We start from the raw sequence: 16,038 nt of genomic DNA on the forward strand, positions 1-16,038 counted from the left end.
TACATGTGAATATAAATACTTTCTCTTTTACTAAAAGCAAACATTTTTTGAACAAATGAATTCCAAAAAGTTGTGTGTATTATGAATGCTTTGACACACAGAAATCATGGGGGTTACAGATTATAGTCCATGTTATAGTAAGAAAGAATTACTATCCTTGGTGACTTTGGGCAGGTAATTTCTTTCTCCTTTCACCCCTTTGCCTTCCTATTCTTCATGAATCAGTACTATTTTTCTTATAAAATCTTTGAAGCAGGAATTATTTATATATGTACTTTAGTCCTCCACTATTTATTGAGGACTTCAGAAACAACTGTAATACAGATATAATAAATGTATGTATGGAAAATCACAGTTGAAGGTGTCACACACTACTGTTGCGGTTACCTGTGAAGATGGTACTCGGTTTGGAGTATGTGCTATACCAAGCAAACTGATCTCCCTTTTGTCAAAAAAATGATTTCTAATGGTTTCTTAAGTTCACTATAGACTCACTTAATTTATAGCCCTTACCACTCTGTTCCTCCCTTTCTCCTTTCACTCATCTCCTTTCTGTCCCTCTGCAACATATTGCTACTGTGGGAGGTATTCACACTGTCTAACTTTAGTCAACTAATTTAGGGCTCTGAATCACCCTCTAGGAGTGTCTACCTCATAAAATATGACTATATATGGAATAGATGTTTTTAAACTTAGGTGTTCTAATATTTACTTTATTCAAATACCCAAAGTAGCTTTGCCTAGTTGGTGTTATTATTCTGCTGTATAAAACCCTGCTTGTCAACAGTAAGTGATTTTATGAAATGTTTGGGTTGCATATATTTTCTCACTAGCATAGCACCTTGTTTTCCTTTTTTTCTCACCTAGATTTAACTCAGTAAGAACACTATCTGAAGAAAAGCATAAGAGAAAAAAAAACAAAATAAAAAGATTAACTGCATATGGTATTTACCTGTGGAATTTGCTAAAATATTAGTAGAATTTTAAGAGCACATGGCAGCTCAATAAATTGCAGCATTCAGCCAAAGAGGCTGCAGCTGTGAGTAAGGCAGTAGATCAGTCCCATGCCTAACCATCTTGACCTTTCTTCTGAGACTGTCAACAAAGGTGCCAATTAGAGCAATGATTAGAGCAACACATATTCTGTTGTGCTAAACACAACTGTTACCAAGGGGACAAAGATCACACGTTTTGCTTAACACTGGATTGCTGATTGGCTAAACAATCTTCCACAGACAACTACTTTGGTAAGTCTCGAGATGCAAGTAAGTGCTCCACTCATACTTTTTTTTTTGATCTCCTGGGACACAGAAAAGCTTATACTGTAAATGGCCGAATGATTTCCTGTACATCCTCAGTTTTGTTTAGTTTATCATCTCTCACACAAATTAAGGATCTAAGAATTACTAAATTCTTTTATATCAGACTTTAATGTTAAAATTATTTGTTTCCACATATGACAACTAATTAAGTCAGCCATAAATTACGCATCCTAACTCAGCATACTGAGCGCAGCAAGCCAGGTATTCAAGACCAGCTTCTGAAAGCCTCCCCTTCAACCAAGCCATAAAAAAGGCTTGTGATCAACATATGTATCAATTAATTTAGTTAAAGAGTGTTAAATGTAATAAGGTGGTGAGAGACAGAATAGGAAGAAAACAATCCTTTTCTACCTCAGTTGCAAAATAAGTACAATGTAATTTAGACAAAACTTATAGAGGCAAGATGAAAACAATGTATAATTGAATATGGACTGTCCACAGACTAAAAAAGCTGCGTGTTGTGTACTAGTGGTAGGGAAAAGACTATGATATTTATTAGAACATTCATTAAAAGGAGACATGTTGGTGATCTCATAGATGATATCATATGAAGTGTAGAGAAAAATACTTAGCTAACATAGACATACAAAGAATGATTTTGAAAGAAGTAAGGCTTTTCTAGCCATGAGTTTTTAAACTTACAAAAAAAAAAAGGTACATCTAGCAATTGCTGTTAATGCAATTTATCAAAAGTTTAATTAAAATTAGTGGAATTAGATTTACTGAACACAGGATTGTTTTTCTTTCCTAATAAGATCTCCTGTCTACCACTGTAATTACTAGGAATTGACCATATAGAGAGAACCACAAGGGTATGGAAAGATGCAAGATCTGACCAAGCGGATTTAACTAAAAGTATTTTAGATTGTATCTGCATAAAGGTGTACAGTCTGAAAGTTTTAGTACAGCTACTTACTTGGATTTACCATTTCCTGGGAGGTGGGAAGAGCTTATATAATGTACCCTATTTTAAACCTCACATTTCTTATGTTATGGAAAAACTTCAAACATTTGGCTAAAAATTACAAGGCAGTTCAGAGAAGTTTGCACACTAACTATCTACTGCTTCATTAAAATTCTTCTGTGACAGTTAGGCACAGGATTAAAACGTTTCTTTACCAGTCATTCCCTATGTAAATTAAATACTGTAGCACTGTGTACTAAAGTTTTTCAGGCTTGTAGGTTTTTTTGTTTGTTTTTCTTTTGGGTGAGAAAAATATATATTGTATAATAGCAAGTTAAGATGCAATATTGATACTATTATCAATACTTCTGGCTGTACTCTAAATCTTTAAATTAATTTCCTAAATTAAGTCTGGGACAAAAATTTCCAGTACCTTGAATATTTGACATTATGAAAGATGTTAATTGAATTAATATATTTTTATATTTTAAGGAAAAAGACAGTACAACTCCATTAATTTGCTATTTTGGGTTATTCTCCTCTCCCTCCCTGCTTCTGTAGCCCTAACTTCCTATTGCATGAGTGGCACTGTGTTACACCTGCTCAATGGAATATGAAATGGAACCAATGAAGCCAATCTGATTTCACTGTTCAAAATCAGTGAGATCTGAAATTCAACAAGAACCAGATGAACAGTGAAAACCAAATTAGAGTGAAGCAATGACAATTACCATTCCTATTAAATAAAAAGGCAGTTAACTTCTGTGAAGTTACACAATAAAGACTCATCTCTAAAATAAAGATAGTATTCAAACTAGAACATCTTGAATTTTAATGTACTCTTTTTTGATATGCTTTCATAATGAATGGTCAGTAAGAGTTTGGGAATATATCATAAGAATTTGCAACACTATATTTAATTTTAACAGGAAAAACTTAAATATTTCCTCTAATACTGCTCTCTGTCTATATCAATTTGAAAAATTTAAAGGAAGCACTCTGTTATTTATGATTGCAAAGGCAACCTATTCTAGGGGTGGACAACATTAACACCTGCTGATGTTCACATTTTGCTAACAATACACTAATAATATAGATGAATAGTATATACACATCTTGTGCATAGTCAAGGCTTAAGTATCTTGTGAAATCTATTTAAGTATGAAGACAAAGAATAATCTTTTAGTAAGATTCATTCACAAGAGTATTTTCTTCTCTGACAGATAAATGGCATGATATTTTGTACATTACCTGTCAAATACTTGATTTGATAGATTCTCCATTTCTGAAAGTGAAATTGGTATGGAAAAAAAATACTTGAAGTTAATAAAATAATTAATGTATCTGTCCATCTAGCTTTAGCATTTTCAGTTGTTTCCTTCTGGGAACCATACATAACTCTTCCTTGAGAAATTTCACTGGATGGTTTGAGGATCACAGTTTGTCTTATATAGACAAGTATAATTAAAAGTGTCATGAAAAAGTCAATGTCTTTGAAAAATAGAGTGCCATCACAAAAAAAAAGGAAAAAAAAAAGTGAAATCACAAGTGATAGGAGAGTGTTAATCAAAAAAAAAAAAAGCTTTTCAACTGTATCTATCTGTCACATTTGGATGAAATCTGAGTTCCACTGAAGTAAAAAGAAAAATGCTATTGACTTTTACTGATACAAGTTTTACTTTCAAGTGAATTTGTAAGAATTGAATACAACAACTGCACGTTTATATCTCTATGATTGTATATATGTGGAAAATCCACAGTAAGGACAGTAACAATACATTGTCCCAGTTCTTGGTTAAGGATAGGATAGCTGAGTAAGGCTCTTTCTTACAAAGAAGCTTCTTTACAGCTGTGAATCTTAGGGAGGGGGGAGGGAGTGGAGCAGAAAAAGAAAAGCAGATGAAATTCAGAAAGGATGACTTTTGTGCATTATAATCCTATTAGTTTGCTTAGTGTAAAATAAAAATTATTATGACTTTGATGAAATGCAGAGGTACTAAAACACCACCCAAGCCTGCTCCCAATAGTTGCAGAAACTCTCATGATGGACTTCTTTTCACAGACTTAAGGATATGAAACAGCACGTTCCAAACAAATAGGTATATTAGCCAATATAATCCTTCACAGCTTATTTTGACTGTGTTACTTCACTTGCTATCCTGTACGTTAAAATGATAACCAGTGATACTGTTCCCCAAGAAGAATTAATTTACAGAGACTAAGAGGATGGTGGGAGGGAAGTTATTAAAACATTTCATTGAAAAATGCAGCATCTCTGATGGGTTCCAATGTGTCTGGGGGGCACAGGTGGTTGCACAGTGTTTTAAGGGAAGCAGAGAACCTAGAGCCCCGCCTGTAAAGCACTGACAAATCTATTCTATATTCATATTAATTTTTATATAGGTTCTAGAGAAGAAGACAGAAAAAAAAAATCTTGTGAAAAAATATGCCAATTCTGAACTTGAATATTGTCATGATACAGATTTGTTTCAGATAGCTTTTTAATTCTTATTTATTGCTAAATTTACTATGGTGGGCTTACACGAAATAAAGTGGGCTACAGGTTCCATTTAATGAATGACAACCTCATAGAGATGTTGATAAGTATTCTGTGATATTCTCCCAAATGGTAATGCACCATTAAAAAGGTATATATTTATCTCCTACTACTATCTGAATGCACACACATTCAAGAGGTATATTAATCCACACCAAATGCAAAGCATGGATATTTTTGGTATGAAGCCAGCAGCAGGCACAGTATTTTCACTGTTTTCTACATGCATTGTTTCTGGAAAACTCAGCCTTCAATCACTTAATGCTAAGTCATCTTCTTAGGTTTGGCTGGCAAACTCTACACACGTAATGTTTTATTAGGTTGCTGCTTATTTTTCAAATATATTTTGAAAAGCATTCAGCTTTGAATTGTTCACTGCAGTGAGCTCATATTTTTAGTATAAATTTTTTTTTCCCTCTAAATTTACTAAGTGGAACACAGTACAGTTTCTATACTTATATTTGATGCAAAAGTGTTATTTATATAGCATTATGTTGATTAATAGGTGGGGCTTGACACTTTATGTTTTATCCCTGTCACTTTCTTATGCTGCACACACAATGTGGTATTTTAGAACCTTCTAAAATTCAGTGAAAAGCACCAAGTTTTCTTTCCATTCTTTCTTTCAATAAGAAACTATGCTTATATTTTTGATTGTGCTATTATTACAATACTGATAATTTTTGTGTTGATATGGGTGAAAAAAAGGTCACTGTGGCAAGTTTCACTGTCATAATTCAGCACCCTATATGTGACTATGTCAAAATAGCTTGCTCAAGAAATAAGAATATATATAGTATATATAGTCATATAGACAGACAGAAATATGTGTGCATGAATGTATGTATGTATAATTGGTCCACAGATAGACATAGGTTATATTCCATGTTCTGCCCTCAAATCTTATTAGATTCCAGTATTAGCTGTAGAGGATTTACTAGCATTTTGATAGGCATGTTCAGAAAAGAAAGACTTGATACCTGTTTTCAACCTCTGTTCCCCCAGAATAGTTTGGTTTATGGTTAGATGGACTATGGTATTGAAAATACCGTAATTCCTTCAGATAAAACTTTGTGAGTATCACAAGAAGTTCAAGTTGTCCTTTTTGTTCCTTTACCAAACAGGTAGTGTCTGAGTTGCAGGTGACTGATCACATTTCCACCAATATATACAGGAACTCTTTTAGTGTCCATTCTGAATTCAAGGCAGGGGTATACATCTGTGTAAGGTGTCCCAAGCAGTCGGAGGAGCCTTTTTCTGCGCAAGCAATCTTCTTTGTGAAGAAAGGTGGTGGAGTCTGTTGCATACTGTAGGCAGTCAGGGTTGAAGCAGACATAGACTCTCTCAGGGAGAGGATGGAGAACACTTGAGAGAAAGAAAGAGAGATACCAGGAAATAAGCAGGCCTAGGGGATGTCAGGACATAAATAGCCTCAAAATAAGTTTGCCTTTCCCCTTTTCCACAAGAACTTTGGGGATTCCAAATCTTAATATACTTTGCTTCATATCAGATTCTGAAAGGAAGTCTGAAAAATTAACAGCTGCCCAGACTTTAACACTAGTTTCCTTTTTAGCCTTATCTTCACAGAAAATCTTAGGTGTAAGAAGTAGACTCTTATAATCCTGTCTATTTAGACTGATTATATTCCTGGGTTTTAGGATTATCATCAAGACAGTGTTGAGAACTGCTATGCTGAAAGCTTACTCCCATCTTAATTTTGAATATGTCTGCCCAACATACTGAATGAATTAACTACGTTTCCATCATCTGTTCCTAATTTCCATACTTGTGGTCACAAAGAGAAGAGTTGTCTCTCAAAGATTTAGATTTAATTGTGGGGGTATCTGGCCCTTAACCTTGTTAGAGTAACTGGGTAAATGTGGCAAGAACAATGTTCCTCTCAAGAGGTTGACTCAGTCTCCACTTCAGTCAGAGACAAAGTCATTTTGGGATGGGATGCAAAATGAAACAAAACTTCTTGAAGATAAAAAAAATGCAAATAAATTGTCAATTTTCATTATAGCGAAAAGTTAACAGCAGGGTGCTTCAAGGCACCATACAAGGACCAGGTGTTCAAAATATATCAATTAATGTGAAAAAACAAAGTGAACAGCAATGTGTCAAAATTTGCTGATCACTCAAAAAAAAAATTCTGTTCATCAAGTCTGAAGAAGACAGGAAACTTTAGAGGAAAGATGTAAGTGACCAAGCTAGATGCATGGGCCATCTTAAAATAGGTGAAAATCATTTTTTTAAGTGCAAAGTAATGCACATTGCTCTAAGGATGAAACAAACCAAACCAACCGACCAAACAAACAAAACTCTGACAATAAAACCCACCCCAAACTAGCCTGTAAAAAAATAATTCCCTTTACCACAGATCTCAGTTAAAAGTGCTAACTTAGGAAAAAACACCTGGGAACACCTTAGGAAAAAACAGCTCACTGCAGACGGCTCAATGAAAAGCCCTGCTTGATGTGCGGCTGCAGTCAAAAAAAGCAAGTAAAATGTTAAAGTGCATAAGAAAGAAGTTGGGGAATAAGAAAGAAAATATAATGTCATTATATGAATCAATAATTTTCCTTCCTCTGGAACAGTGTGAAGTACTGGTCACCCCATCACAAAAAGGATATTACTGAATTAGAAAGTATTCAGAGAAGAGCGATTGTGATAATTAGGCGGATAGAGAAGCCTTCATGTGAAAAGACTGAAAAAAACCTGGAATTATTAACCTTAGAAAAAAAGATGAATAAAGAGGGATATGATGAAAGTATAAAAATGGTAAGTGGCAAAGAGAAAATAGATCAGGAGCTTCTATAGTCCTGCATCTTGTAATTCAAGAACAAAAGGACACTAAGTGAAAGTGAAAAGCATCAGTTCCAAATCTTATAAAAGGACATACTTTCTAATGCAGCACATAATTAGATTATAGAACTCAATGCCACAGGATGTCACTGATGTCAAGACCTCACCAAGATTCAAAGAAGCACTTGGCACATACAACTCTTTATATTCTTGGGAATCTTACGCAGACTAACAGTTAAAAAGTTTTGAAAGAGAGGTTATATGCCATGTTCCATGATTTAAGAGACAATACTTTAAGAAAGAATTTAGATAAAAGTTCCCTGGAAGCAGGTTTTTCTATGTCTGGCTATTTTATTATTTTGTTATTTGCTCTGCTTGTTTTGTTTGCATTTTCTCTGAAGACATCTCTGCAGTCTTGGAGGAAGACTGTAATAATGAATCACTACTCTGTTCCATTTACTATTATCTTAGTATTACACTAGCATCTTAGTGTCTCCTATGAAATCCTAGTATTAGTACTTTGGTCTTCCCTTTTGCAGAATAGTTGTCCTATGTTCTACTGTATTCCACTCCAGTCCATTATAGTTAGCGGACTGGATTTGCCATCTATTGTCAATTAGTATAACCATTGCCGTAAGCTATATAGCACCATGCATGTGTTTGGAGCAACTGTGATATTTCTAGGCACAGAACCAAATACATTTTTGCTGTGACAGCTATGCATTTGATTCCATGTGTCCCAATTTTCTTCAAGCCCTACCTTAACCTTCAGCTATGCTATTGACATCTTGCTTCGCATCCTGCAGCTGCAAGATGTATGCAATGTCCCCAAACGAAATAGTTTGCAGCTTATTCTTGTTATTCTCCAGTTTCCTTACCACATCTTTTCCCCTTTTTGCCTGTCTTGCTGCTCAGAGAGATAAGGTGTTCTTCTTCCTCCCTTTGTTCTTAAACCATTTCTTTTCTAATTCATTAGCTTTCCTTTGCCCAGCTCTTTCCTATACAAAGACTTTCAGTGCAAGCAAATAATGATAGTCACATGCAGAAAAAAACTCCTCAAGTCAGATGCATTAACTGAAAACTGAATCAAAATGAGAGTGTGAAAGATACTTGATAGAATAAGAATTTTGATTTTGAACAGTATTCTCAAATAATTCTTCCTTCTACTGTTATTAATTTGATTACATTCTCAAAGCCAAGGGGTGGGGAGAAGAAAACTTTTAAGTATTTTAAGTATCTGACAGAAGTTTTGGAGGAAAATGGTAGTAGTCTATTTATTATTATTGGTATTATACTAAAAGCCAATTTAATTATATAGCATTAAAATCACCTACAATTTTTAAAGATTCAGATTCAACTCGCTTGTCAGAGGCCTCATTCAACAGAAGCTATTAAAACAAATAGCAGGGAGATAAGCCATACTGTTATCTTTATACAGGTTCGGTTAACTCCTACCATTGCTTTCATCTGACACCTACCCACTACAAAACTTGGTAAGTTCTGTAGGGGTCTGAGCATAGCTAGAAAGTAAGTGAACATATTGAAGGTGTGGGCACATAGATCAGCTGCCTTTGTAGGGCTAGCTGGGTGAACAAAACAGTGGAGGGCTGTAACTGCCCTGATGAAAAGCTGAATTCAGACAGTGCTCATGAATTGGACATTGTAGAGAGACAGTGAAGATACCTGACACAGGGATAATACTTCAGAGGAGGTGGGCAACCCCAATTCTAGCTAAGATGGGACTAGCTACTGCAAAGAAAGATGTAGTGTGCTTTGTCTTCCTGCTTCCCTAACAACTTCTATCACCAGAGGTTTTCAAGATTCAGTTGGACAGAGTACTAGGTAATCTCATCAAGGCTCCTTTTACCCCCATAAAATGTTGGCCCAGGTAACCTTTTAGGTCCCTTCCAACCTAGGCTGTCCTTCCATGAATTGCTTCTGCTTTCAAAGCGTTTATTTTTCTCAACTTTCAGATGCATGCCTCACTAACCAGAGGTGGTCCCATTATTATTTTCTCATTTTTTTCTGGGAAAGGAAATATTAAAGTAACATAAAAAGTATATGTTCTACCCTTGCCATCTTAAGCTGGTGTATCCTGCACAACACTGCAAAGCACCATGTGGATTACACATTCTTGTCAGTGCTGCCTTTTCAGGTATCTGCATTGCACTCACCATATGGTTTAAGTATGTCTGAGGGTTTACAGTTATTCTACGAGACTGGTTTTAGGCTGAATGCAGTCTACAGAACATGCACTGAAAACATTCTGGCATAAATATGCCATTGTAGTACAACATTCAATAATAAAAGAGGAGGAGCTGATTATCAACAACAAGGAATTTAATTTAAAAAGCCTAGAAGAAATGGATCCTATCTTACATGGGTTAATAAAAAGTAGTAATACCGTTGGTCTCACAGGAATGTGAAAAGTGTTTCCAGCCTATTAGTATTAACAAACATGAGCTCAAAATAATTGGCATGTGTATTCTTCTTCACCTTTTACATTTTTATTGAGACTTAATTCTCATTGATAACAATTCCAGTATCATGAAACAATGAAATACCTTTAATATTAAAGCCATCTACTGGGAAAAAAAGTGTGCTATATTTTTACTAAGTACTACACATATAAAAAAAAATATACCCTAATACTGCATAAATACTGTATTCCAGCTATATTTTTGCCTTTAATTTTTATTAACAACCACTTAGTTTTAAGCTTGCTTCTTTCTCGATATTTCATATTGTGAAAGAACTGGGGAAGAGCAGATTTAGCTAAATGATCAGTGGTTTGCAACAAAAAAGTTTTCACCTAGATGCCAATGTTACCTTGTCAAATCTGCTAGCTGTCTTTGTTTTGGCAGGATATGTGTTGGAAACAGTGTTGATAACACAGGGATGTCTTGCTTACTGCTGAGCAGTGTTTAAAAGGCCTTTTCTGCTCATGCCATCCCACAAGCAAGTAGGCTGGGGGTGCACAAGAAGCTGGGAGAGGATACAGCTGGGACAGCTGACCCCAATTGACCAAAAGGAATATCCTATATCATATGGTGTCATGCCCAGCATATAAAGCTGGGGTAAGAAGAACATTGGAGGAGGATGTTTGGAACAATGGTGTTTGTCTTCCCAGGTAATTGTTATGGGTGATAGAGCCCTGTTTTCCTGGAGATGGCTGAACACCTTCCTGCCCATGAGAAGTAGTGCATTAATTCCTTGCTTCGTTTTGCTTGCATGCATGACTTTTGATTTACCTGTTAAACTTTCTTTATTTCAACCCACAGATTTTCTTACTTTTACTCTTCCAATTCTTCTCCCCATCCCACCAAGACAGAAAGAATAAGCAGCTGTGTGGTGCTTAATTGCCAGCTGGGTTTAAACCAGGACACGAGTTTACCTTTTCAAGTCAAGTTCTCTCTTCCAAATTTTGTCATCAGTTAGAAAGCACAGCCTGAATTAAAATATTATTTTCATATGAAAAATCTACACAGTTACTGAAAGCTATTACAACTAGTTTCTGTTAGCAAAGCAGCATAAATGTCAGTCAAATATTAAAACAAAAGATAAAGTATTCCTTTATGGCTATGTAAAATTAGGTTCCCCACATTACCTCATTCATGTTACACAAATGCATACTATCTTCTTGTTTTGCATATTAAATCTAAACAATGTATTATGCTTTTATTCCTATATTTCATAGCAGGTGTGTGTTATTCTGTTACCTATTGTGCCTGGTATGGATAAATAAATATACTTCTCTTAGCATTAAAATCATCTTCTTATATTAGAAGTTCAGAACCAATTAGATCATGTAGAATTGTGGTGGAATGAAATACGAATGGGATAGATTTTAGCATCTCAGCTGGAGGAAAGGCACGCTCTTTTTTTGGTGTCACTGTATATTTGAAATGAATTTTGGGACGTATATCACATCTGCTTCCACTACGGCAAATGCCTTCTTAAAACAGAAAAAGGAATTCATGCCTATTTTAAATTACAAAAAAGTGAGTGTGAGAAATGTTACACACAGCACTTTTTAAAAGTGAACCTTGAAGACATGGAAATGTCACCCAATTACAAGTTAGGATTCAGTACCACAGGTGAAACTTAGGCATACTGAAACAAAGGCCTAGTGAATTTTATGCTCTCCAGTCTATTACAGCTTTATCTATATAATATACACAATCATATTCAATTCTATGCAGAACACTTTCTTTTGCTCATAGCTTTCTCTATACATTATTTGGGATTTGATATACGCTACACTTTATCCTCAATACAAAAGTTATTTCCCCCCTCCCCCCCTCCCCCCTCTGGTACAGGAGATTGAGCTATACTTAATGGTTCTGAATTGATTTTCCTAAGGCTGAAAAGCTCCTCTTTCTCAGGCATTTCAATCAGGAATGGTGTGATTGGAAGATACCAATGTTAAAGGACAGCTTTTTTATTTTGCAGTTTTCGTCAGAACATGAGCTACATTTCCATGAAAGTGGTGAACAACTGGAAATACTTAACCATACTTAATATAAATCTAAACATAACTAATATTCAAGTATACTTATAACTGTAACTTATACTTAATATACACATATGGTTTATTCATATAACCTTTTTAATTATTTTTTTTTAATTCTAAAATAAACCATATGGTCCCAGCAGTAGCAAAGATAATAACAAATCCTCTGCTTCTATTGGCCCAGCAGAAATTTAACTCTGGGTACTATTGCATAAAATATGATCTATTACTATTTCCTTTCTACACATCTTCTGCCTGATATGGAATGAACGTTAAGATTTTCCAGTATTAAAATGTAGATAATATCAGATTTTTAATGACTTCCACAAATCTACTCATGTCTCAAAATCACCCTCTACTCAGGAGTCCTAAGTGTCTAAGGGCCCAGATGTGCTACCCTTACCCATATAATAAATTTCATTATATTCACTACTGACATGTGTAAGGTGCTTGTAAGATGAGATCTAAAATAATGATTTTGCTTTTAGATAGTGTTTTCTCTAACCAGGAAGGTCAGTTTTCAAAGTTTAGAAGGGGCATTACAGAGTGGTCATCTTATGTTTTGCAGTGGACAGTTACCACATAGGATGTTTGTTTTCTTGCTTGCTTATTCCTTTTCCCTGGTATTATCATTGCTAGTAAGAGGAATTATGAAAAAATCCCCCAAACAATCTTTGGGGCAATCTGACTTTGTTCAGCCACTGCTGAAATAGACATTCTGGATCATTATTTTATTTAGTTGATTAAATTCATTGGATTTTCAGTTCAAGGTAACCAAAACTATCTCTTGAGCTATTATTCTTCATTTCTCTAATCTCCTGATCTCCAAAACTGTCAGTGTTCAGACATAGAATCATAGAATAGTTAGGATTAGAAAGGACCTCAAGATCATCTAGTTCCAACCCCCCTGCCATGGGCAGGGACAACTCAGTTTTTTTAACTCACTAATTTCTTCAAAAAGATCTCAAAGTAGAAAGCAGCCATTATGTCACCAGAAGAGGATGCAAGTGGACACCATTATCAGAAGAGGCTTCTGTGACTTCTCAGTGTGACTTCTGAGTTACTCAATGCCTTCTTTACCTCAGTCTTTCCAAATGTCTTCTAGCTACCCAGCTTCCTGAGCCAGAAGACGGAGATGGGAAGAAGAACAAAGCCCCCATATCCAAGGGTATATGATCAGTGACCTCCTACACGACTTAGGCACAGATAAGTCTACAGGGCCAGATGGGGTCCACCCAAGGATACTGAGGGACCTGGCAGAAGTGTTTGTCAAGCTACTTTCAGTCACTTATCAGCAGTCTGGCTAACCAGGGAGGTCCCAGTTGACTGATGGTTAGAAAACATGACATCCATCTACAAGAATGACCAGAAGGAGGATCTGGGGGACTACACTATTATCAGTCTGACCTCAGTGCCAGGGAAGGTTATGAAGCAGATCATATTGAGTACCACCATGTGGCATGTACATCACAATCAGGTGATCAAGCCCAGTCATCATGGGCCTGTGAAAGGCAGGTTCTGCTTGATTCATCCTATCTCCTTCTATGACAAGGTGACCTGCTTAGTGGTCACCTTAGTGAAAGGCTGTGGATGTTGCCTACCTGGACTTCAGTCTTTGACTTAAGTCATTGACACCATTTCCCACAGGATTCTCCTGGAAAATCAGGCTTATCACACCTTGGAAGGATGTATGCTTCACTGGGTAAAAAAATGGCTACATGGCTGGACACAAATAGTGCTGGTGAGTAGAACTAAATCTTGTTAGCTGACGGGCACAAGTGGTGTTCCCCAGGGTTCAGTGTTGGGCTCAGATCTGTTTGATGTCTTTATCGATGATCTGGATGACGGTATCAAGTGTACTGTCAGTAAGTTTGCAGAAGACACAAAGTTAGACTGGAGTGTTGACCTGCCTGAGTGTAGAAAGGCTCTGCAGAAGGATTTGGACAGGATGGATTGATGAGCTGTGGCCAGTGGTATGAAGTCCAACAAGGCAAAGTGTTATGACCTGCACTTGGGTCATAACAACCCCATGCAATGCTATAGGCTTGGGGAAGAGTGGCTGGAACCTTGCCTGGCAGAAAAGGACCTGGGGGTGTTGTTTGACAGCTGACTGAATATGAGCCAGCTTGTACCCAGGCAGCCAAGAAGGACTGTAATTTTTTAAGCATAGCTGGTAACTGAAAACCATGCAGCTACTCACTCACTCCCCTCCCTTCTTCCACCCAGCTCCTGGAGGGAATGGAGAGGAGAAACAAAAGAATGTAAATCCCATGGGCTGAGATAAAAACAGTCTACTAACTAAAGTATAATATAAAAACACTACTACTACCACAAATAATGATAATGATAAGGGAAATTACAAGGGTAGAGAATATAAAACTAAAAGGAGAAAGTAGAAAAAGAAAACAATTAGCACAAGTGATGCACAATACAATTGCTCACCACCAGCTGACTGATACCCAGCCTGACTTAAGCAGTGATTTGGACCTTCTGGGTGACTTCTCCAGTTTATATATGGCGCATGATGTGCTGTAGTATGGAATACCCCTTTGGCTAGTTTGGGTCAGGTGTCCTGTCCCTGTTTCCTCCTGGCCTTCTGTGTCCCTCCTCACTTGCAGAGCATGAGACTGAAAAGCTCTTGATCGGGGTAAGCATTGCTTAGCAAGAACTAAAAATTTCAGTGTATTATCAGCATTGTTCTCAGACTAAAGTCGAAAGCACAGCACTGCACTATCTACTAAGAAGGAGAAAAATAACTTACAGTCAAACCCAGGACAGTATCCTGGATTCTATCAGAAATAGTGTGGCCAGCAGGACTAGCAATGTGATTGTCCTCCTATAATCAGCACTGGTGAGGCTGCACCTCAGATACAGTGTTCATTTCTGGGCCCCTCACTACAAGAAAGACATTGAGGTGCTGGATTGGATCCAGAAAAGGGCAACAAAGCTGGTGAAGCATTTAGAGCACAAGTCTTAGGAGGAGCAGCTGAGGCAACTGGAGTTGTTTATCCTGGAGGAAAAGAGACTCAAGGGAGACTTTATCTCGCTCTACAACTACTTGAAAAGAGGTTGTAGCAAAGTGGGTGTCAGTTTGTTCTCCTAAATTAAAAGCCAAAGGACAAGAGGAAATGCCCTCAAGTCGTGGTAGGGGAGGTTTGGGCTGGATATTAGGAAAAAAATCTTTACAGAGAGGGTATTGGAACAGGCTTCCCAGGGAAGTGATGGCATCACCATCCCTGGATGACAGGTAGATATGGCACTAACTGATCTTACATGTCTTTTCGATTCTATGAACTCCTGACATGGGATAAAGATGTAGAGATGTCAAAAGTCTTAAACATGTTACAGTCCAAAGTTTTCAACATCTGTATTTTTGACATAAGGTACATTTGGGCTATGGATATTTTGTCCTCTTCCCAATCTCATAATGAACTGAGACTCACAGTCACATAGTCATAAATTCTTCAAGGGAATGTGTCTGCTACAGTTGTAGTTATTTGTATGAAATTATTTAATTCTCACTAGTTATTAAGTTCTGCAGTGACCAGTCGGCAAGATTTAGTGCCAATAGAGACTTCAATTACAATACAGAATGTCAAGAACCAAAGGATAAGCTCTCCACTGTAAATGAGGTGATGATGCTGAAGAACTGAGAGCTGGCATTTGGCCAAATTAAAACTTTGTATAGGACAAATGGAAAGAAGAAATTATCTTAATCAGCAGTGGATAATTTTTGAAAGAGATGACAAAAAGACGTCATTGTTCTTGTCAACCTTAGCATTATCTCTCATTGTCCTTAATCTCTCTGCCCAAATTAGAATAGTATCTGTTCCTAAAATGTTCATGCCAGTCAAATTCTGACCCAGTTAACTCCAAATAATCAATAATCTATAAAGCAATCATTATTTGTGACTTTGGACCTTTTAACAATTTTTTT

At 36.5% G+C, this 16,038-nt stretch overlaps 1 protein-coding gene across 5 annotated transcripts in view; it reads right to left on the reverse strand.

Annotated features, from left to right (window-relative positions):
• Nucleotides 1–16,038, reverse strand: part of PCDH9 (protocadherin 9) — a 699,618-nt gene that overhangs the window by 512,547 nt on the left and 171,033 nt on the right. Inside the window, exon 3 of one of the 5 annotated variants that reach the window (XM_031048076.2) lies at nucleotides 13,115–13,131. The exons of the other annotated variants lie outside the window; for them this stretch is intronic. Within the exon in view, the coding sequence (XP_030903936.2) occupies nucleotides 13,115–13,131 (17 nt within the window). The remainder of the gene's footprint in view (nucleotides 1–13,114; nucleotides 13,132–16,038) is intronic. 5 annotated transcript variants of the gene reach the window in all.

This window comes from Melopsittacus undulatus, chromosome 2, assembly GCF_012275295.1.
Source record: "Melopsittacus undulatus isolate bMelUnd1 chromosome 2, bMelUnd1.mat.Z, whole genome shotgun sequence".
NCBI classification, from domain to species: domain Eukaryota; kingdom Metazoa; phylum Chordata; class Aves; order Psittaciformes; family Psittaculidae; genus Melopsittacus; species Melopsittacus undulatus.